At 36.5% G+C, this 25,686-nt stretch overlaps 1 protein-coding gene across 2 annotated transcripts in view; it reads right to left on the reverse strand.

Moving 5' to 3' along the window:
- The window catches only part of RAB3C (RAB3C, member RAS oncogene family), a 277,296-nt gene that overhangs the window by 239,257 nt on the left and 12,353 nt on the right, over window positions 1-25,686 (reverse strand). For both annotated transcript variants that reach the window (XM_019013650.3, XM_004058811.5), the window contains exon 2: window positions 2,055-2,282. In XM_019013650.3, coding sequence (XP_018869195.1) covers window positions 2,055-2,282 — 228 coding nt within the window. The remainder of the gene's footprint in view (window positions 1-2,054; window positions 2,283-25,686) is intronic.

A 25,686-nucleotide genomic window follows, 5' to 3' on the forward strand; every position in this document is an offset into this window, starting at 1 on the left:
AGCTATATTCATCCAGAAGTGAGATGTAGACATAAATAACTTATTTCAATGCCCCAAAATAAAAGGTGAGTGAATTAGCACTGGCCTGGTACCAGCATTGTTTTAAAGAAAATAATTTTTAAGTGTGAAAAATAATTTATATTATTTGAAATATATCTGATTTACATTGAAGATAGATAATTTTGTACCTCAACAAAGAATTTCTGTCAAAAACCTACACTGAAAATTTGCCAGAAATTATAAGACTGGCTTAACACACCATGCTCATGCTTTATCTAAATGATCTAACCACTATTTTTAATTATCTCTACGACAGAAAGAAGAGAGGAAAAAGTGGAGCTATCAACCAGAAGAATGATTGTTCTTTCATATTAGTAAAAAGAACTTTGTCATGGAGTTAAGGGATGTATCGTTTCCAAATTAATTTAATTTTCCATTCACCAAAGCCCCTGAGAATTAAGGAACCTTCCTTAAAACTTAATACGAAATGTATCATATAACAATTGGATTGCCTGCAGTTCAAAAGGAAGAGAATGAATCAGGACCCATACTTGAAGCAATGGACAAAGCTTTTTCTGTCTCCATACAGAGGAGTGTGTGATAGGTATCTCCATTAATTGAGGTCAAGTTTCTGAAAAGGAACACTCCCAATAAAAATGGCTTTGGGGAATGATGGAGCAGGGAATATGCCCAGCCTAAGGTCTACTTGTACAAATTCTTATGTGATTTATAATTCGATTTGAAAGACTCTAGAGTTAGAACAAGTAAAATAGTAACAGCCTATTGTAAGCTACATAAGAAGGTACCTGTCTGTGTATATATCTGCCTCTTTAAATATTACTTTAAATTTCTACTTTAATAAGACCTTTAGGATGTTTAAAGGTCATTCAGTTTATACAGATTTTTAAATAAAGGGCTGTTTTCTTTTTTAAAAAAGTTAAAATCCTCTACTCTGCGATTTGTTTGTTTTTTGTTTTTAGCTTTCCATATTTATGAAGGGAGGGTTATTGTCAGTCCTATGATCAATCCCGGCACCAGCACCAAATGGTAGTAGCTGTTGTAAATGTCTCAGAAGGAGCTAGAAAACACCTCTTGGGAAATGCCTGATTACAGATCAAATCAATTTGAGTGGCAGAGGTACAAAGAACAGGAAAAAGGTGCCAAAACTTACTGTAGAAACATTCTTCCTATGTACATATTACGATGTCCATAAAATATTTACTACATCAGTCTTTTTTGGCGTAACAATTTTTTTTAATTGGCTGCTCCATCTTTTATATTGCCTTGGACCTGCTATCCACATAGATTTTCCTCTGTTTTTTTTGCTCACTGGTCTCCTAAATTTATCCCACCAGTTTGGCTAAGCTACCTCTGATCTTCTTCTGGAGGTAAGGAGAGGCAAAAAGCTAGCCAAATGGTCTCAAAACTTTGGGAGAACCTTCTACTTTGGAAAGACCCTGTTTCAAATAAATATTTCATTTCATTTGTTTTATTTGCATATATAAACATAGCTCTTAGAGTTGAAAACAGTTTGCACAGTATAAATAGACCATCTTTGAAGTTCTATCTGGAGCTTTATGAAGGGTCTAAACCTACACTTTTCCTATATTTGGTTGTTTATCTTCTTCTTTGAAACGCCCAGGAGAGACTGCTTTCTGTGACCTAAAAACCCAGAACCACTTAGCTTATTTTATAGATTACAAAAATGTCAGAGAAGGAGTCACAGACTTTCTCAAGGTTACAGAGATCATAAAAGGCAAAGCCAGACTTAAAGTGTTCCTTCCACCACCAACAAGATAGAGGTTTGGATTTTTTTTTTATTCTGAAGACTCTTAAGGAGCACCACATGACAATAAGGCATAATAATTCACCCCTCATGTTTTAAAGAGGCATCACCACTACTTTCTTTGAAACAGAATGTTCTGCAGCAAAGAAGCTGGAAATTGAGGCTTGTGGATGCCCTGGGGATAGAACAAGGCAGAAAGTTTCTCCCTTACAAATGGATATGTTCAACACCCCAGCCTGAAGAACACTGCCAGTTCAAAGCCACTTACCCAAATCTGAAGCTTGATTCTCTTTTCATTTTTGAATACAGTTTTTACTTTGAAATCGATCCCAACTGTGCTGACGAATGCAGATGTAAAGGAGTCATCTGCATAACGGAATAGAAAAGATGTTTTCCCCACACTGCTATTGCCGATGATGAGTAATTTGAACATGTAGTCAAAGTTCTGATCAGAGGAGTCTTTCTGGCCATACCTGGCATCTTGGGCAGAGGCCATCTGTGATAAAAACACAACAAAACAAAAACAAAACAGGTGTAGATCAGACTCTCATTTGATATGAAGCTAGCAGCATACTCATTATTGGCCTTGCCAGAAACAGATGTCAGACACTCAGGAGGCGAGTGGTGAGTGCTCCCCAGTCTTCCTCTGATATTGGTATCCATGGCAATAATTCCCTGCTGGAAGACAGAATAGCAAATCTTACAGGCCTTTCCAGCTGTGTTGGTGCATGTCACTGCTCAGCATTCAGAACCAATCAAAGACACCAAAGGGGATGTCTATAAGGGTAACATGACAAGCAAAGAGATGAGAAATTGGCCAGGGCATGTGGGCTCTGAAACTTTATAATCCTACTGACAGAGACACCAAAGTGGCTGAACAGCAGGGTATTTCTTCCTGAATTATCTGAATGATTCGAATCTCTCTTATTTCATAGGGAAGCACACCCAAAGCATATCTCTACTTCATTTATTATCCTATCAAATCAACATCCTAACATAAATGGCAGTGTCTTTTAAATTAAAAATAATTATGATGGCAAATATATATAGTTCAAACAATGTGCCGGATACTAACTTATTTAATCCCTCACAGTAACCCAGTGAGATGGGTACTTTTAATATTTCCATATTAAAATGAGAAAATTGAGGCCCAGAGATATTATTAAGTAACTTGCTCAACTTCATATAGGTGTTAATAGTAGAGGCAGGATTCAAACAAGCAGTGTGGTGCCAGGGCTCATGTTCTTGACACCTGCCCTACTTCCAAATGACGACTAGGGAGGCATGCACAAGTGCCCTAGAAGATCATGTCGGAAATATTCATTGTGAAATGCATCAAAAGAGAGCCTGACCTGGGTTCAAAACTTGGCTCCACTCTTTACTGGCTGTGTGACCTTGGTTTGTTATTTTAAATTGGTGTGCTGCAGTTTCCTGCCTTAGATGAAATGGGAAAATATAATATCTAACTTGGAATTCTTGTAAAAATAATAGATGATAGAGCTGTAAAGCAGATATGTAAAGCATCTAGCATAATAGAAAATGGTCTCTACAATCAATTACAAATGCTTTAGGTGGATATTGGCTTTTATTCATCTTTTTTGACGATCATCTTAACATCTATCAAAAATGATATTGCATTACTTCTAAGTACTATTTGGCTCAATATAGAAAAGAGGTATTTAGAATGTTGCATCCCACTGATTAGTACATTTGCTCAGCACAGTTTCTGATGCTATAAATTATTTGGCAATTGTTATTCTGTTTAATATGGTAGCCACTAGTCACATATGGTGATTTAAATTTACATTAACATGAAACAAAATTAGAAATTCAGTTCCTCAATCCTACTAGCCACATTTCAAGTGCAAAATAGCAGCATATGACTAATGGCTACTATACTGGACAGTGCAAATACAGAACATTGGCATAATTGCAGAAAGCTCTATTGTACAATGCTAGGCTAGACAGTCTATTTTCCATTTCCCATAAAAGCTGATTAATAGTTACTTGTTTCTCTCTGGGGTAGGGGGAGGAAAAGGAAGAGGCTCCAAGAGATGGAAAAATGTTAGAAACAGGAAACAGTGCTCAGCCTCATCTAGGACAACATTGGTTACCTGAAGTCAGGGGTGTGTGTGTGTGTGTGTGTGTGTGTCTGTGTGTGTGTACACGTATGTTTACAGAAAACCGAGGAAAAAGGAAAAAGGGAAATGGTGAGATCGTGTATTCCTCTTCTACAAATACTTAATGCCAGCAAGATAATGCAATTTTATGTATAAGAATAAGGACAAACAAAAAACCCGTGTGTATTTCATGAAAGTAAAGGATAATAAAGATTCAAATTGCATTTTACATTTTCTTATTAAACATAAGCTTAAGCATTTCTCTTTTTAAGTCTATACAGCCACACAAATATATTTAGAAATTGTGAAAACCTATAACAAACGCTTCCCAGTGGGCAGAGGTCGGCCTCTAAAACAGGCAGATAGCATCACTTTCTTTTTTGGCCCACCAGCCACATACTAAGGTCAACTTTCCCCAACACATGCCGGCCAAAGGGCAAAAGTAGGATTGCAACTCTTGACCACTAGTTTGAACAATGATCTTTTGCCATGATGATTTCTGGTCCCCCAGAAAGCCAGTTAACTGCTTAATTTGGCAGTGCTATTCCTGCAGACATTGTCCTTTCATCATTTAATGCTCCTCTCCTATATGAGCTGCTAAATTCAAACAGGCCTAAAAATGGCCTTCATTAAGAAGATTATTTTACCTTTTTTCATATGAACCAGACTGGATTTGGGCATCTGGTAAGAATGTTTAGCTAAGCCACAGCCAGAAAAGAGACACTATATATTTCCTAGAGCTGCTCACTTACTTGGCCTGATAGCTTACTATCTATTGCAGCCCCATAACCCTACGGTGGCATTCAAACTGAGGCCTGAGGATCTCTAGGATACCTCAAAAGTTGTAATGAAGACTGCTGCTATCAACTTCAGGTCCCATTCCAAAATTAAGTTGGTTTCAAAACCTGAAGAAACATAATTGTCCCTCGGTATCTATAGGGGTTGATTCCAGTACCTCCCATGGACACCACAATCTGCAGATGGCTCAAGTACTTGATATAAAATGGTGTGGTATTCACATATAACTTATGCATATTCTCCTGTACAGTTTAAATTATGTACAGATTATTTATAATACCTAACACAATGTAAATGCTATGTAAACAGTGGTTATTATTCTGTATTATTTAGGAAATGATAACAAGAAAAAACATCTATACATGTTCAGTACACATGAAATTTTTTCCCAAATATTTTATATCTGCAACTAGTTCACTCCACACATGGGAACTCATGTATATGAAGGGTGAACTATATAGATATCACTAATATATAGTCTTTTGGAATATGATTGTATGCATTTAGGTGAAGACAAGCACAACTGGGACAGCAATATCTTTAATTTCAAGGGCTAATATACCTTGTTGTGGTAGCAGCAAAGAAGGTAATGGGGGCAAAAGAGGGGGTCTAGGAGGGACACAGAGCTGGTGGACATGTGTACCCAGAAAAATTCTTCTCAGGAAGAGCCTCTAAAGAATTAATTAGAAGAAGTTATTAACTCACTTACTCTTGAAGACTGTTTATGGGGTTTTTTTTGTACTATTTCCTAATTTAACACACCTAATAAGATTCCACAAAGAGCCAAAAAGATATGCATTTGGAATGTATGTGTGTTTTTGTATAACTTCAGAATAATGAAATAAATCCTAGCTCAGAGGATGAAGAAAGAAACAGCCCTAATCTTGCTGAGACCACAAGTGAAGCAATTTGACAGCATACGAATGTCAAAGAGGTTTACAGACAGGCACTATGTAAGTTTAGTGATATCTCTAAATACTAAAGTCATGTGAACATTCTCAAAATTTTCATGGGGAAACATAGCTGAAATTTGAAAACAGGAACAGTCAAGGGGAACATCAAATTTCATAAAAGATATACAAAAATAACTCTTCAAATGGCATTAATCTTGAACTTCAAATAACAAATAACCATAGAGTTGGAAAGAATCTTCAAAGGCCGTGCAACTTCCCACCCATCCCATGTCCCTTTCATGGCATCCATCATCTGAGGTTGTTGTCCTAGCTTCATCCTTCACACTGAGCAGCAAGATGTTTACTATGCTGTGAAGAAGTCTTTACAGCATAGAGAGAACTTCAGGTATCTGAAGGAACCCCTCGGGCTCCATAAGCTTTCTCTCCTCCTGCTTGGATGATCCCAACTGATTTAGCCTCTCTTCCACATAGGACGTGTCTGAAAAATTGAACACATCCTGCTAGGTTAAAACTGACACCTCTTCAGATTTTCAAAGTCCCATGTGTGGCTTTCATAATTGGTCACAATATTCTAGATATTTATCTACTTAGTCCAAAGTAGAATGAAACCATTACATCTTATCACACTTGACTTAAAATGCTCTTCACTATTTTCACATTAACTGTTATGAACATAGGTTTCTTCTATTCCCATTCTATATCTGACAACTTATTTTTTTATGAAAGTGTCAACCTTCATGTGTATTCTGTTAAATTTCCTCTTGTTTGCTTTGATTTATAATTCAATTGTGATCTGACAATCCCTTCATCAAAAATATTAGTTATCTTTTTCAGATTTGTGTCATTCCTAAATTTGATCAGTATGTATTTTATGTGTTCATCTAAGGCCCTCATCAAAATGGTAATCACTTTTTAGACAAATAACAATTAACTTTTTAGCCTGTTGAATATATAAATCTACGGGTGAGGCCTCAACAGAATGTCATTAAGGAATTCAAAATGTGAAGCAAATTCTTAACCTTTAAAAGTTGGTGTCTTGGAAAGCCACTGTGTTGTTGGTCCAGGTAGGCCTTGGTTCAACAGCAGTGAATAGATCATGGATTTAATTGTTGTGTCATTTTAAATTTTAACTACTGTTTTCCCAGAAGTTCTATTGACCAGGAACCAAATCGGTTACCTCTGATTAAAACATGTAACCACAGCCTCCTTCAGAGTTGTTCACATTTGTTTTTCAAACAACACAGGAAAAAGAAATTACTTACAGGAATTCACTTGGCCACTCACAAATCTAAACTGTACTAAGCCATTCTGTGGATCTGATGAGGAAAAACAAAAATAAGTTGTTTCAAAGTTATTACGTTTCATACTGAATGGGCAAAAGCTGGAAGCATTCCCCTTGAAAACCAGCACAAGACAAGGATGCCCTCTTTCACCACTCCTATTCAACACAGTATTGGAAGTCCTGGTCAGGGCAATCAGGCAAGAGAAAGAAATCAAAGGCATCCAAATAGGAAGACAGGGAGTCAAACTATCGCTGTTTGCAGACTACATGATCCTATATTTAGAAAACCTCGTAGCCTTGGCCCAAAAGCTCCTTAAGCTGATAAACAACTTCAGCAAAGTCTCGTGATACAAAAATATTAATGTGCAAAAATCACTAGTATTCCTATACACCAATAACAGTCAAGTTGAAAGCTACATCAGGAATACAATTCCATTCACAACTGCCAAATATATATATACACACACACACACACACACACCTAGGAACACAGCTAACCAGCTAACCAGCTAACCAGGGAACTGAAAGATCTCTACAAAAACAACTACAAAACACTGCTCAAAGAAATCAGAGATGACACAAACAAATGGAAAAATAGTCCTTGCTCATGGATAGGAAGAAGCAATATCATTAAAATGGGTATACTGCCCAAAGCAATTTATAGATTCAATGATATTCCTATTTAACTACCAATGATATTCTTCACAGAACTAGAAAAAATATTTTAAAATTCATATTGAACCAAAAAAGAGCATGAATAGCCAAGGCAATCTTAAGCAAAAAGAACAAAGCTGGAGGCATCATGCTACCCAACTTCAAACTATACTACAGGGCTACAATAACCAAAACAGCATGCTACTGGTACAAAAACAAGACATATAGACCAATGGAACAGAATAGAGAACCCAGAAATAAGACCGCACACCTACAACTGTCTGATCTTCAACAAACCTGACAAAAACAAGCAATGGGGAAAGGACTCCCTATTCAATAAATGGTGCTGGGAGAACGGGCTAGCAGTATGCAGAAGATTGAAACTGGACTCCTTCCTTACACGGTATACAAAAACTAACTCAAGATGGATTAAAGACTTAAATATAAAACACAACTATAAAAACCCCGGAAGACAACCTAGGCAATACCATTATTGACGTAGGAGCAGGCAAAGATTTCATGACAAAAGATGCCAAAACCAACTGCAACGAAAGCAAAAATTGGCAAATAGGTTCTAATTAAACTAAAGAGCTTCTGTACAGCAACAGAAACTACCAACAGAGTGAACAGGCCTCTAACAAATGTCTAATATACCGCATTTATGAGGAACTTAAACAAATCTACAAGAGAACAATTAAAAACTCCATTAAAAAGTAGGTAAAGTGCATGAACAGACACTTTTCAAATGCAGACATACATGTGGCCAACAAACACATGAAAAAAAGGTCAACATCACTGATCATTACAGAAATGCAAATCAAAACCACAATGAGATACCATTTCACACCAGTCAGAATGGCTATTACTAAAAAATCAAAAAATAACAGATTCTGGCAAGGCTGCAGAGAAAAAGGAATGCTTATATACTGTCGGTAGGAGTGTAAATTAGTTCAACCATTGTGGAAGACAGTGTGGCAATTCCCCAAAGACCTAAAAACAGAAATGCCATTAGACCCAGCGATCTCACCACTGGGTATATACCCAAAGGACCAGACATTTTTCTATTATAAAGAGACATGCACATATATGTTCATTATCACCCTATTCACAATAGCAAAGTAATGGAATCAACCTAAATGCCCACCAATGGTAGACTGGATAAAGAAAATGTGGCACATATACCGTGGAATCCTATGCAGCCATAAAAATGTCTTTTGCAGGAACATGGGATGGAGCTGGAGGCCATTATTCTTGGCAAACTAACTCAAGAACAGAAAACCAAATACTTCATGTTCTCACTTACAAGTGGTAGCTAAATGATGAGAACACACGGACACATAGAGGGGAACAAAATACACTGGGGCCTATAGAACAGTGAAGGGTGGGGAGGAGGGAGAGGATTAGGAAAAATAACTAAGGGGTGCTGGGCTTAATACCTGGATGATGAAATAATCTGTACAACAAACTCCATGACACAAATTTACCTATATACAAACCTGCGCACGTACCCCTAAACTTAAAGGTTAAATAAAATAAAGTTACTATGTTCCAGCTACTACTATTGATAATAGTCTGAGTCATTCCCTGCTAAAGTAAAGAATGGAAGGAGGAACTAGGGTAAATTATCCAAAAAAAAATGCAATTCTTCTTTGAAATTAGAAGGGTAAAAATAAGGATGGGATATATGTATTGGAAGTGCAGAAACACATAAATTCAAACCTCAATCATTGTCACCTGTGAAAAAAAGAAAAGAAAATGGCAAATTGCAAACAAAAAACATACTCAACATTGTTAATATTAGAAAATGTAAATTAAGACCCCAGTGAGATACCACTGTATACCTATTATAACAGCTACAATTAGAAAAAAAAAATTAAAACCTGACAACAATTGCTGGCAAGGATGTGGAGCAACTGGAATGCTCATCAATTGCTGCTGAGACTGTTTAAAATGGCACAGCCTCTCTGACAAACAGTTTAGCAGTTTCTCATGAAGTTAAATTGTATTTACCATATGACCTAACAATCCCACTCCTAGGGATTTGCCCAAGAGAAATAAAAACATATGTACACACACACACACACACACACACACAGAAAAACAAAAATCATTTTTTTCTGACAGCTTCAAAGTAAAGGCTAAATTTTTAAAGCCAAGAAAGAAAACATTTGAAGTTAGCATCTCCAAAAGTCTGTCATCTGGACTCCAGGCGATTTCTCCTGGTGAAAGTCCTCATCTGTGCACAGGTTTGCAGGTCTCCACGTTTGTCTCTCAGAATCGATTAGAATTGTGATGTGCTTTGCAATCTCTGGCCAGCAATTTCTCCATGTATCTGCTACTGTTTGCTCTTGCAGGAACCAGTTCACTGCTTAAAACTCACCATCAAGCTGAAAGGGCTGCCCAGGGAACAGGAAGTGGCCAAGACGCTGGAAAGTTTAAATCCTAATCCTGGCTTCTGAAGTAAAGGGGCCCGGAAAAGGTCAGATTCAGAAATTTTATTTATCTTTTTTCTTTACCTTAGCAGGGAATGAATAACTACTTTATGGGATTCATAGGAGAATGTATACAATAGTATGCCAAATTATGGTAATGCTTTCAAGATGCAAACCACTATACATTTTAAAGGTATAAAGGCATTCCTCAAGCTAAATTTCACCTTTCTCCTTTCAGCCTTTCTCTGGATGTCCAACTGATGTGTAGCTTCTTTAGTAGAGGTGAATAACCCTCAGCTTATGTATAGGAATATGGCTAAATAATAACAGCAGCACGGGTCTTACATGCTCTATGTGCTTTACATGTATTATCACACCTAATCTTTGCACTATCCCTAGAAGGTGTAACTAGTTCAACCATTAGCATCCCCCTTTTAAAGGAACAGAACCTTCTGGTACATTTCAAAGGCTACTTTCCCCTTTCCCCTGCTGGAAAAATGAGACATTTTTCTCTGATCTTCACTGGAGGACCTGCTAGGGCTCCTGAAGGTAAAATGTAAAAAGTATGAAGGGGCTCCCTAAGACTGGCATCCCCTGGAATTTTTCTCTCTGACTGGTCCACACTGAGCCTCCAGCAATGCAATTATAGTTCAGGTTTTTCTTTTCTTTATTATACTTTAAGTTCTAGGTACATGTGCACAACATGCAGGTTTGTTACATAGGTCACATGTGCCATGTTGGTTTGCTGCACCCATTAACACGTCATTTACATTAGGTATTTCTCCTAATGCTATCCCTCCCCCTCCTCCCCACTCCCCAACATGTCCCAGTGTGTGATGTTTCCCGCCCTAAGTCCAAGTGTTCTCATTGTTCAATTCCCACCTATGAGTGAGAACATGCTGTGTTTGGTTTTCTGTCCTTGTGTGATAGTTTGCTGAGAATGATGGTTTCCAGCTTCATCCATGTCCCTACAAAGGATATGAACTCATCATTTTTTATGGCTGCATAGTATTCCATGGTGTATATGTGCCACATTTTCTTAATCCAGTCTATCTTTGATGGACATTTGGGTTGGTTCCAAGTCTTTGCTATTGTGAATAGTGCCACAATAAATATATGTGTGCATGTGTCTTTATAGTAGCATGATTTATAATCATTTGGGTATATACCCAGTAATGGGATCTCTGAGTCAAATGGTATTTCTAGTTCCAGATCCTTGAGGAATTGCCACACTGTTTTGCACAATGGTTAAATTAATTTACACTCCCATCAACAGTGTAAAAGTGTTCCTATTTCTCCACATCCTCTCCAGCACCTGTTGTTTCCTGACTTTTTAATGATCGCCATTCTAACTAGCATGAGATAGTATCTCATTGTGGTTTTGATTTGCATTTCTCTGATGGCCAGTGATGATGAGCATTTTTTCATGTGTCTGTTGGCTGCATAAATGTCTTCTTTTGAGAAGTGTCTGTTCATATCCTTTGCCCAATTTTTGATGGGGTTGTTTTTTTCTTGTAAATTTGTTTAAGTTCTTTGTAGATTCTTTGTAGATTCTGGATATTAGCCCTTTGTCAGATGCAACCCCTGCTCTTTTTTTGCTTTCCATTTGCTTGGTAGATCTTCCTCCATCCCTTTATTTTGAGCCTACACGTGTCTCTGCACGTAAGATGGGTCTCCTGAATACAGCACACTGATGGGTTTGGACTCTTTATCCAATTTGCCAGTCTGTGTCTTTTAATTGGGGTATTTAGCCCATTTACATTTAAGGTTAATATTGTTATGTGTGAATTTGACCCTGTCATTATGATGTTAGCTGGTTATTTTGCCAATTAATTGATGCAGTTTCTTCATAGCATTGATGGTCTTTACAATTTGGGATGTTTTTGCAGTGGCTGGTACTGGTTGTTTCCTTCCATGTTTAGTGCTTCCTTCAGGAGCTCTTGTAAGGCAGGCCTGGTGGTGACAAAATCTCTCAGCATTTGCTTGTCTGTAAAGGATTTGCTTGTCTGTAAAGGATTTGCTTGTCTGTAAAGGATTTTATTTCCCCTTCACTTATGAAACTTAGTTTGGCTGGATATGAGATTCTGAGTTGAAAATTCTTTTCTTTAAGAATGTTGAATATTGGCCCCCACTCTCTTCTGGCTTGTAGGGTTTCTGCCGAGAGATCAGCTGTTAGTCTAATGGGCTTCCCTTTGTGGGTCACCCTACCTTTCTCTCTGGCTGCCCTTAACACTTTTTCCTTCATTTCAACCTTGGTGAATCTGACAATTATGTGTCTTGGGGTTGTGATTCTTGAGGAGTATCTTTGTGGTGTTCTCTGTATTTCCTGAATTTGAATGTTGGCCTGCCTTGCTAGGTTGGGGAAGTTCTCCTGGATAATATCCTGAAGAGTGTTTTCCAACTTGGTTCCATTCTCCCCATCACTTTCAGGTACACTAATCAAACGTATCTTTGGTCTTTTCACATAGTTCTATATTTCTTGGAGGCTTTGTTCATTTCTTTTTACTCTTTTTTCTCTAATCTTGTCTTCTTGCTTTATTTCATTAATTTGATTCTCAATCACTGATATCCTTTCTTCCACTTGATCGAATTGGCTATTGAAGTTTGTGCATACATCACAAAGTTCTCATGCCACAGTTTTCAACTCCATCAGGTCACTTAAGGTCCTTTCTACACTGTTTATTCTAGTTAGCCATTCATCTAACCTTTTTTCAAGGTTTTTACCTTCCTTGCGACAGGTTAGAACATGCTCGTTTAGCTCAGAGATGTTTGTTATTACTGACCTTCTGAAGCCTACTTCTGTCAACTCGTCAGTCATTCTCCATCCAGCTTTGTTCTGTTGCTGGCAAGGAGCTGCAATCTTTTGGAGGAGAAGAGGTGCGCTGGTTTTTGGAATTTTCAGCTTTTCTGCTCTGGTTTCTCCCCATCTGCAGTTTTATCTACCTTTGGTCTTTGATGTTTGTGACCTACAGATGGGGTTTTGGTGTGGATGTCCTTTTTGTTGATGTCGATGCTATTTCTTTCTGTTTGTTAGTTTTCCTTCTAACAGGTCCCTCAGCTGCAGGTCTGTTGGAGTTTGCTGGAGGTCCACTACTCCAGACCGTGTTTGCCTGGGTATTACCAGCAGAGACTGCAGAACAGCAAATATTGCAGAATAGCATATATTGCTGCCTGATCCTTCCTCTGGAAGTTTCATCCCAGAGGAGCACCCACCGGTATGAGGTCTGTCGGACCCTACTGGGAGGTGTCTCCCAGTTAGGCTACACGGGGCTCAGGGACCCACTTGAAGAGGCAGTCTGTCCATTCTCAGAGCTCAAACCCTGCGCTGGGAGAACCACTGCTCTTTTCAGAGCTGTCAGACAGGGACGTTTAAGTCTGCAGAAGTTTCTGCTGCCTTTTGTTCAGCTATGCCCTGCCCACAGATGGGGAGTCTATAGAGGCAGTAGGCCTTGCTGAGCTGTGGTGGGCTCTGCCCAATTTGTGCTTCTCAGCCACTTTACCTATTCAAGCCTCAGCAACGGTGGATGCCCCTCCCCCATCAGGCTGCCACCTTGCAGGTCAATCTCAGACTGCTGTGCTATCAGTGAGCAAGGCTGCGTTGGCGTGGGACCTGCCAAGCCACACACAGGAGAGAATTTCCTGGTCTGCCTGTTGCTAAGACCATGGGAGAAGCACAGTATTTGGGCAGAGTGTCCCATTTTTCCAGATACAGTCTGTCACGGCTTCCCTTGGCTAGGAAAGGGAAATCCCTGACCCCTTGTGCTTCCCGGCTGAGGTGACGCCCCACCCTGCTTCAGTTCACCCTCCATGGGCTGCACCCACTGTCCAACCAGTCCTAATGAGATGAACCAGGTACCTCAGTTGGAAATGCAGAAATCACCCGTCTTCAGTGTCGAACATGCTGGGAGCTGCAGACCAGAGCTGTTCCTATTTGGCCATCTTGGAACGGAAGACCTCTTTTTTATTTTTTGAGATGGAGTTTCACTCTTGTCACCCAGGTTGGAGTGCAATGGCACAATCTTGGCTCACTGCAACCTCTACCTCCCGGGTGTAAGCGAGTCTCCTGTCTCAGCCTCCCAAGTAGCAGGGATTACAAATGCTTGGTGCCCACCAACACATTCGGCTAATTTTTGTATTTTTAGTAGAAACAGGGTTTCACTATGTTGGCCAAGATGATCTTGAACTCCTGACCTCAAGAGATCCTCCTGCCTCGGCCTCCCAAAGTACTAGGATTACAGGTGTGAGGCACTGCGCCCGGCCAGTTCAGGTTTTTCTACTTCAGTGCTAGTTCCCACAGAAGTTTCTGCTCTGTTAAGTTGTGATTTTCTTTATCTGCCTGTCTGTCACTCCAATTACAAGGGGCAGTGATTTGCCCTGTGACTTCATTTCTCTGATAGATATAAGAAGAGTTGTTGATTTTTAGTTTGTTCAGCTTTTTTCTAGTGTGAAGATGGAAGTGATGACTTCCAAGCTCCTCACATGCAGAACCAAAATCATCTCCATTTTAAAGATGAAATTAAGGGAATCTGAGAGGAGGGAGAATCATGGTGCATGGGAGGCAGGACTAGATTGCACCTGTACAGAGCAGTGTATGGAGGCTTGCACTGTGAATTTTAGCTCCAGATTGACTGCAAGAAAAAAACAGCAATTCTGAGAGGACCCACAGACCCTCTGATGGAAGCAGACTGCTCCTGCAGGACCCAGGAGACACCCCAAATACTGTGAGTGCCCCAACTGTAGAAGTGAGAAAGGGAGGCCCTCCTCTCCCAAACACACACCCCACTGGAGAAGTTGAAGGTTTGTTTGTGGGAGAAGTTTCAGACTTTACCTGGAGCTGAGTTAAATTAGAGAGCCAAGCCAAGAGAAATACACGGGTAGAGGAAGCAGCAGAAAGGCCCTGCAAGCTCTCTGGGTCCCCAAGCAGCCCATTCCTGCCTGGCACCACAGGGATCCATCTGGAGGGTGGCCAGAGGAGCAGGGGTTAAAACTCCACAGGGAGAAGGAATTCTCTAGGTGAACTTTGTAACAATTTTAATAGGGCAAAAATCTTCCTGGCCAGAACTCGGGGGAGAGCACAAATCTGAATCCAGCTTGCAGACTTCACAGGCTGGGGAAGAACTAAAGCCTTTTTCTTTCACAGCTGGGAGGCAGACAGCCTCGGGCAAGTTTTCAAGCCCATCTTGCCCTCCACCTGGAAACAGAATTGGGGCTGTTGTTGGGGTCACAGTGTGAGTGAGACCAGCCCTTCAGTTTGCACAGGAGCTGGGTGAGGCCTGTGACTACCGGCTTTCCCCTACTTTCCTGACAACCTCCATGACTCAGCAGAGGCAGCCATAATACTTCCACAACTCCAGTGTCCTGGAAATCTCACCCCCATGCCCCACAGCAGCTGAAGCAAGACCCACTCAAAGAGAGTCTGAGCTCAGACAGGCCTAGTCCCACTCCCCATAGTCCTTCCCTACCTACCCACCTTTCTGGTAGTGGAAGACAAAGGGCATATAATCTTGGGAGGTCTAAGGCCCCGCCTACCGCCGGTCCCTCTCCACACTACTACAGCTGATGCTTTCTGCAAAGTGCCACCTCCTGGCAGAAGGCCAACCAGGACAAAAATAGAGCATTAAACCACCAAAGCTAAGGACCTTCACAGAATCCACTGTACCCTCTGCCACCTCCAGTGGAATAGGCACTGATATCCACACCTGAGAGACCCACAGATGGTTCACATCACAGGACTCTGTGCAGACAACCTCCAGTACCAGGCTGGAGCCAGGTAGACTGGCTGGGTGGCTAGACCCAGAAGACAGACAACAATCACTGCAGTTTGGCTCACAGGAAGCCACATCCACAGGAAAAGGGGGAGAGTACTACATCAAGAGAATACCCTGTGGGACAAAAAAGAAATCTGAACAACAGCCTTCAGCCCTAGACCTTCCCTCTGACAGAGCCTACCCAAATGAGAAGGAACCAGAAAACCAACCCTCGTAATATGACAAAACAAGGCTCTTCAACACCCCTAAAAATCACACTAGTTCACCAGCAATGAATCCAAACCAAGGAGAAATCCCTGATTTGCCTGAAAAAGAATTAAGGAGGTTAGTTATTAAGCTAATCAGGGAGGGACCAGAGAAAGCTGAAACCCAATGTAAGGAAATCCAAAAAATGATACAAGAAGTGAAGGGAGAAATATTCAAGGAAATAGACAGCTTAAATAAAAAACAATCAAAAATTCAGGAAGCTTTGGACACACCTTTAGAAATGTGAAATGCTCAGGAAAATCTCAGCAATAGAATTGAACAAGTAGAAAAAAGAAATTCAGAGCTCGAAGACAAGGTCTTTGAATTAACCCAATCCAACAAAGACAAAAAAGAATAAGAAAATATGAACAAAGCCCCCAAGGGGTCTGGGATTATGTTAAATGACCAAACCTTAGAATAATCAGTGTTCCTGAAGAAGACAATTCTAAAAGCTTGGAAAACATATTTGGGGGAATAATTGAGGAAAACTTCCCCAGCCTTGCTAGAGATCTAGACATTCAAATACAAGAAGCGCAAGGAACACCTGGGAAATGTATCACAAAAAGATCTTCACCTAGGCACATTGTCATCAGGTTATTCAAAGTTAAGACAAAGGAAAGAATCTTAAGAGCTGTGAGACAGAAGCACCAGGTAACCTATAAAGGAAAACCTATCAGATTAACAGCAGATTTCTCAGAAGAAACCCTACGAGCTAGAAGGGATTGGGGCCATATCTTCAGCTTCCTCAAACAAAACGATTATCAGCCAAGAATTTTGTGTGCAGCGAAACTAAGCATCATATATGAAGGAAAGATACAGTCATATTCAGACAAGCAAATGCTGAGAGAATTCACCGTTACCAAGCCACCACTACAAGAACTGCTAAAAGGAGCTCTAAACCTTGAAACAAATCCTGGAAACACATCAAAACAGAACCTTAGTAAAGCATAAATCACACAGGACCTATAAAACAAAAATACCATTGCATGATGAATGCAATGGTACCTCATATTTCAATACTAACGTTGAATGTAAATGGCCTTAATGCTCCACTTAATAAAAGATACAGAATCGCAGAATGGATAAAAACTCACCAACCATCTCCTGCCTTTAGGAGACTCCCCTAAAACATAAGGACTCACATAAACTTAAAGGGCTGGAAAAAGGCATTTCATGCAAATGGACACCAAAAGTGAGCAGGGATAGCTATTTGTATATCAGACAAAACAAACTTTAAAGCAACAGTGGTTAAAAGAGACAAAGAGGGACGTTATATAATGGTAAAAGGCCTTATCCAACAGGAAAATATCACAGTCCTAAACATATGCACCTAATGCTCCCAAATTTATAAAACAATTATTAGCAGACCTAAGAAATGAGATAGATAGCAACACAGTACTAGTGGGGGACATCAATACTCCACTGACAGCACTAGACAGGTCATCAAGACAGAAAATCAAAAAAGAAACAATGGATTTAAACTATACCTTGGAACAAATGGACTTAACAGATATATATAGAACATTTCATCCAACAACTGCAGAATACACATTCTATTCAACAGCACATGGAACTTTCTCCAAGATAGACCATATGATAGGTCATAAAAGAAACCTCAAAAAATTTAAGAAAATTAAAATTATATCAAGCATTCTCTTAGACCACAGTGGAATAAAACTGGAAATCAATTCCAAAAGGAACCTTCAAAACCACGCAAATACATGGAAGTTAAATGACCTGCTCCTGAATGAACACTAGGTCAAAAAAAAATCAAGATGGAAATTTAAAAATTCTTTGAACTGAGTGACAATAATGACACAACCTATCAAAACCTCTGGGATACAGCTAAGGCAGTACTAAGAGGAAAGTTCATAGCCTTAAACACCCACATCAGAAAGTCTGAAGAGCACAAACAGACAGTCTAAGGTTGCACCTCAAGTAACTAGAACAAGAAAAAAACAAACACAAAAGCAGCATAAGGAAGGAAATAACCAAGATCAGAGCAGAACTAAATGAAATTGAAAGAAACAAACAAACAAAAAATACAAAAGATAAATGAAACAAAAAGCTGGTTCTTTGAAAAGATAAATAAAATTGATAGACCACTAGCAAGATTAACCAAGAAAAAAAGAGAGAAAATCCAAATAACCTCACTAAGAAACTAAACAGGTGATATTACAGCTGACACCACTGAAATACAAAAGATCAGTCAAGGCTCTATGAACACCTTTATGCACGTAAACTGGAAAACTTAGAAGAGATGGATAAATTCCTGGAAAAAATACAACCCTCCTAGCTTAAATCAGGAAGAATCAGATACCCTGAACAGACCAAAAACAAGCAGTGAGATTGAAATGGTAATTAAAAAATTACCAACATAAAAAAGTCCAGGAACAGACAGATTCACAGCAGAATTCTACCAGACATTCAAAGAAGAATTGGTACCAATCCTTTTGATACTATTCCACAAGATAGAGAAAGAAGGAACCCTCCCTACTTCATTCTATGAAGCCAGCATCACCTTAATACCAAAATCAGGAAAGGACACAACCAATAAAGAAAACTACAGACTGATATCCCTGAAGAACACAGATGCTAAAATCCTTAACAGAATACTAGCTAACTGAATCCAACAACATATTAAAAAGATAATCCACCATGATCAAGAGGGTTTCATACCAGATATGTAGGGACAGTTTAACATACATAAGTCAATAAATGTGATACACCAGATAACAGAATTAAAAACAAAAATCACATGATCGTCTCAATAGATGAAGGAAAAGCATTCAACAAAATCCAGCATCCCTTTATAATTAAAACTTTCAGCAAAATTGGCATACAAGGGACATCCCTCAATGTAATAAAAGCCATCTGTGACAAACCCACAGCCAACATAACACTGAATGGGGAAAAGTTGAAAGCATTCCCTCTGAGAACTGGAACAAGACAAGGATGCCCACTCTCACCACTCCTCTTCAACGTCGTATTGAAAGTCTGATCCCAAAGTAATCAGACAAGAAAGAAATAAAGGGCATCCAGATCAGGAAAGAGGAAGTGAAACTGTCACTGTTTGCTGATGATAAGATAGTTTACCTTGAAAACCCTAAAGACTCCTCCAGAAAGCTCCTAGAACTGATAAAAGAATTCAGCAAAGTTTCCAGATAAAAGATTAATGTACACAAATCAGTACCTCTTCTATACACCAACAGCAACTAAGCAGAGAGTCAAATCAAAAACTCAATTCCTTTTACATTAGCTGCAAAAATAAATAAATAAAAATACTTAGGAATATACCTAACCGAGGAGGCAAAAGACCTCTACAGGGAAAACTACAAAACATTACTGAAAGAAATCATAGATGACACAAACAAATGGAAACACATCCCATGCTCATGGATGGGTAGAATCAATATTGTGAAAATGACCATACTGCCAAAAGCAATCTGCAAATCCAATGCAATCCCCATAAAAATATCACCATTATTCTTCACAGAATTAGAAAAAAAAATTCTAAAATTCATATGAAACCAAAAAGAGCCTGCATAGCCAAAGCAAGATTAAGCAAAAAGAACAAATCTGGAGGCATCATACTACCTGATTTCAAACTAAACTATAAGGCCATAGTCACCTAAACATCATGGTACTGATATAAAAATAGATCCGTAGACCAATGGAACAGAATAGAGAACCCAGAAATAAACGCAAATACTTACAGCCAACTGATTTTCAACAAAGCAAACAAAAACATAAAGTCCCCCCTTTTCAACAACTGGTGCTGGGATAATTGGCTAGCCACATGTAGGAGAATGAAACTGGATCCTCATCTTTCACCTTAAACAAAAATCAACTGAAGATGGATTAAGGACTTAAACCTAAGACGTGAAACTATAAAAATGTGAAGGTAACATTGGAAAAACCCTTCTAGACATTGGCTTAGGCAAGGATTTCATGACCAAGAACCCAAAAGCAAATGCAGTAAAAACAAAGATAAACAGCTGGGACCTAATTAAACTAAAGAGCTTTTGCACATCAAAAGGAACAGTCAGCAGAGTAAACAGACAATCCACAGAGTGGAAGAAAATCTTCACAATCTATACATCTGACAAAGGACTAATATTCAGAATCTACACAAAACTGAACTTAAAGTATAACAAAAAAGAAAAAGGAGATGAATTTTATCAAACCATGTGAAAACTGTTCCTACTAGTATCAAAGGCCAGTGTTCTTCTCTCAGCCCATAGTATGTAGTTTACTTCCAGTTTGGTTCCAGCGGTTTCCCAGAGTGGAGATAGCCCACACTGAGTCTTGGCAGCAGCAGAGTAAAGAAGAACCCCAGAACACAGAGAGAAGATTGTAAGCAAGGTCTGCTGGAACAGGAATGACAGTGGCTAGGAGAGCCCCTAGACCCTGACAATGCAATCCTGACAGCTGCAATGATATGGTCCTGAAGCTCAGGACTAGATTCAGATGTGGTCCTGAAGCTCAGGCCCTGGTCCCTGCTCAGAAATGTGGAAGCTTTGCAGTCCTGGGATGGCAGAGAGGACCCAGCTACTGGTAATCCAGGCCTTATAAATCACAGTGTAGTAAGAAGTAGGAAAATACCATTCCACCTGTTTTCTATTTCTAAAGTTATGTGCATGCAGATGCATCTGTGAAAAAGAGCATTCCACATTCTTAGTGGGATGTGAGTATGGATAAGAGCACATGCCCTGAGTCAGGCTGCCAAAGAAGGAATCCCAGCCCTGCTATTTGCTCCTTCGCTACTCATGAACATTTAGGCAAGGTTTTTGTTTTATTTTGTTTTGTTTTTACCTATCCTAAGCTGCAGTTTCCTCATCTATACTACGAATAGCGAGATGAGCAAAGGAAAAGTGTTGGTATGTGTTAAATGCTCAAGTGAGGCTTCCATGATTATCTTTGATATTCTTCTTCTTGAATTCCCACCAATGCTATTCTCTGAAATGCAAATGGTTAGTTTTACAGAATATGCTTTCTCTTATTACCTAACTTCAGAGGGCAAGAGGTTTTAACACCCAACACTTTCCTGAGACTTTCATAATTTCTGAATGAGATGACTTAAATTTTCTCCTATTTTCAATTGTTATGATATGCCACAAAAAGTATTTATCAATATACCTCTTGGGGTACAAGCTAAGACACTGAGGCATCTGTGTTTAGATAGAAGTGTTCTGTGATCCAGACACACTACAGGGAGGAGAACGTAGCCAAAGGCCATATTCCCTGTGATAGGACCTGTCCTAGAACACTGCCTGACACTGAATAACTTCTAAAAATCTGCTAAACTCATGAAATCCTGAAGAGCAAGTGGAATTCTGTAGAAACTTGGAGAGAGCTGAGTTTCATGTCTAGACTAATAAGTGGAAGAATCCAAGTGGTAAGAAAAGATATGAAAGGGAACCCCAGGAACTCACAGCACTGTAGGAAAACTGTCCTCTCCTACAGCTGTGAAGTGTGTTTGGGTAAAGTTTAACTTAATCTCTGATACTGAATTTGGAAAATCACCAAAGTCTACAATATCATTATTTCAATATTGCAATATTGGGAATCATTAAAAGGCTTTCAGCTATATATATATATATAAATATATATATATAATGTATTATATATTATTATATACTTATATATAATGTATTATATATTATTATATACTTATATATAATGTATTATATATTATTATATACTTATATATAATGTATTATATATTATTATATACTTATATATAATGTATTATATATTATTATATACTTTTATATATAATGTGTTATATATTATATACTTATGTATAATGTATTATATATTATATACTTATATATAATGTATTATATATTATTATATACTTATATGTAATGTATTATATATTATTATATACTTATATATAATGTATTATATATTATTATATACTTATATATAATGTATTATATATTATTATATACTTATATATAATGTATTATGTATTATATATTATTATATACTTATATAATAATGTATAATATATAATATATTATATATACTTATATAATAATGTATAATATATAATATTATATATACTTATATAATATATACTTATATAATATATATTATATAATATATATTATATAATATATACTTATATAATATATATTATATAATATATATTATATAATATATATTATGTATTATATATTATTATATAACATATTATGTATTATATATTATATAATATATAATCTATAACATATTATTATATAATATATGTTATGTATTATATATTATATAATATATATTATGTATTATATATTATATAATATATATTATGTATTATATATTATATAATATATATTATGTATTATATATTATATAATATATATTATGTATTATATATTATATTATATATTATGTATTATATATTATATTATATATTATGTATTATATATTATATAATATATATTATGTATTATGTATTATATATTATATAATATATATTATGTATTATATATTATATATTTATATATTATATTATGCATTATATATTACTATATATTTATAAATAATATATTATGTATTATATATTAAAATATAATATATTATGTATTATATATTATATTTATATATAATATATTATGTATTATATATTATATATTTATATATAATATATTATGTATTATATATTATATATTTATATATAATATATTATGTATTATATATTATATATTTATATATAATATATTATGTATTATATATTATATATTTATATATAATATATTATGTATTATATATTATATATTTATATATCATATATTATGTATTATATATTATATATTTACATATAATATATTATATATTATATATTTATATATTACGTATTATATATTATATATTTATATATTACGTATTATATATTATATATTTATATATTACGTATTATATATTATATATTATATATTTATATATATTACGTATTATATATTATATATTTATATATTACGTATTATATATTATATATTTATATATAATATATTACGTATTATATATGTTTATATATAATATATTACGTATTATATATTATATGTTTATATATAATATATTACGTATTATATGTTATATGTTTATATATAATATATTACGTATTATATGTTATATGTTTATATATAATATATTACGTATTATATGTTATATGTTTATATATAATATATTACGTATTATATATTATATGTTTATATATAATATATTACGTATTGTATATTATATGTTTATATATAATATATTACGTATTGTATATTATATGTTTATATATAATATATTACGTATTGTATATTATATATTTATATATAATATATTACGTATTACATATTATATATTTACATATAATATATTATGTATTATATATTATATATTTATATATAATGTATTACATATTATATATTTATTTATAATATATTATGTATTATATAGTATTATATATTTAAATATAATATAATATATTATGTATTATATAGTATTATATATTTATATATAATATAATATGTATTATATAGTATTATATATTTATATATAATATGTATTATATAGTATTATATATTTATATATAATATAATATGTATTATATAGTATTATATATTTATATATATATTTACTATATATGTAAAATCTTGCATATGTGGCGATCACCATCCTTTCCCTAAACCTCTCTACGATAATAGTAAAGGGATTTCACAAGAGCAAAATCTTTATAGACAGAGAGAAGTAGACAGGAGACAAGAGTAGAAAAGAAAAGTCAACAAAAGTTTGGAATCTGAAAGTGAATAGACTTGAGAAAGCAGAATCCTAAGCCTGCTGAAAAACCTCACAAGAACTCTTGCCTGGCAGAACCTGGAAAGGCCTTGGAATTGGAGATACCAAGTGTCTTGATTATAGGGTATGGGTAGGGTTACCAATTGTCCTAGTTTGCCTGGGAATGAGGATTTTCATGGTACACAGCAGAACTTTCAGTGCTAAAACCAGCCAGCTAGGTGGTGGGTCACCCTAGTTGTGGCTGGGGCATGCAAACAAGAGAATTGGTTGAAAGTCCAAACCCCACATCCCTCCCAATAGCCAAGCAGCCATCTTCCCCTTATACAACTTAGATAAAACAAAAGTAAGTTTAAAACATAAAAAAAAAACTCATCAAACATTCTTGACATTCACACTTTCTATATGCAGATGTCAATTTGTAAAAATGAAGGGCCTCTCTCTTAGCAACAAAATGTAAAGAATCGTTCAAAACTTTTCTTGTGGATATGATAAAATATACATAAGGTTTCTCATCATTTCTTGGCAGCAAAAAACACCAGACATTGTGTTTTCAAATACCTGTTCTCTCCAGTTGGATACATTTTTATTTAGGAATACAAAATGAAATACTTTTAGGGTACACTAGAACCAAAATTCTCAGACATGCGGAACTCCACTGAAATTCGGGAGAATTAGAATATTTAGAGTGAGGCCAGAAATCTGTCATTTTTTAAAACACTTCATATGTTCTTTTCATCAGTCAGGTTTAGAAATCACTGGATTAACAAACATTCATATGGAAGCCAGGACACATATATGTGGTCAAGGCCTCAGGGATATACTATGAGGTGACTGAGTAATCTGACATTTAGGCCAAGATCCCTGGGAACATGGAAATATGATCCTAGAGCTCTCCACCAGCTGCTGTCTTCACCAGACACCCTTCTTGGTGATATAGCTCAGCAGATCTCACCATCATGATATTGACTCTTGCAGAGAAGGGTCTACACCCTACAATGCCCAGTGTGCCCAGACAAGCTGAATTCTGAGAAATGTGTTTCATCAATTATCTCTGCCCTGGTAAAAGCCAGAACCTTCTGAGGACCAGTGATATAACTCACTGCAAGCACCCTACTAGACTTTGAGGAGGGACAACCTAGTAGGAAGCAGTAAATATGTTCTCAAAGCTATGCAACTCTGCTCTGCTAAACTCTGTGGAAGAAGGCCTTGACTTTCTCCATCAGTCATTTTTAAAAATAAACACAATCAGGCTTTACTTTCCCCTCACTCCATCAGAAAGCATTGACAGCTAAAGGAGACCTGTGTCCAAATGGAGAACACAAAATGAGGAATAGCTCTTACAAGAATACCTCTTCCTGAGGAGAAAGAGTAAACAGAATGGACATATCCAGTGCTATGTGGTATAAGGAAAACCTCTCCTAAAAATATCTAGTAAGGTACTCTAAAAATTCCCACTGGGGTAAAAAAAAAAAGCCTACATGTTAATATTAATACATTTGTTTCCCAATAAGTTTTCATCATTAAACATTTTTAAAAACACTAAACATTTAAAAAATATCAAAACATTAAAAAAAGAGCCATTGAAAAATTCCTCCTGAGATTTGCTATAAATATTGGTTCTAGATCTTGATATCTTGCCTCCCTTATTTCATCCATCAAGGTAGGTCATGTATAGGAACAAGCACCTTGTTGTCCATGCACTTACGAGACAAAGGAATATCTGGATTATCTGTGAAAAACTTGGTGTATTCACAATCTACATGTTTTTGTTTCCAAATTGTATAACTGTACCAATTAGGATGACTTACAAAGCCACTTTCATAGTCATAATCATCCCTGCTTTCCATTCAAAAGCTACTGCTACTATTATTTATTACAAAGAACAAACCCAC

This window comes from Gorilla gorilla, chromosome 19 (assembly GCF_029281585.2).
Source record: "Gorilla gorilla gorilla isolate KB3781 chromosome 19, NHGRI_mGorGor1-v2.1_pri, whole genome shotgun sequence".
In the NCBI taxonomy this organism is placed as follows: Eukaryota; Metazoa; Chordata; class Mammalia; order Primates; family Hominidae; genus Gorilla; species Gorilla gorilla.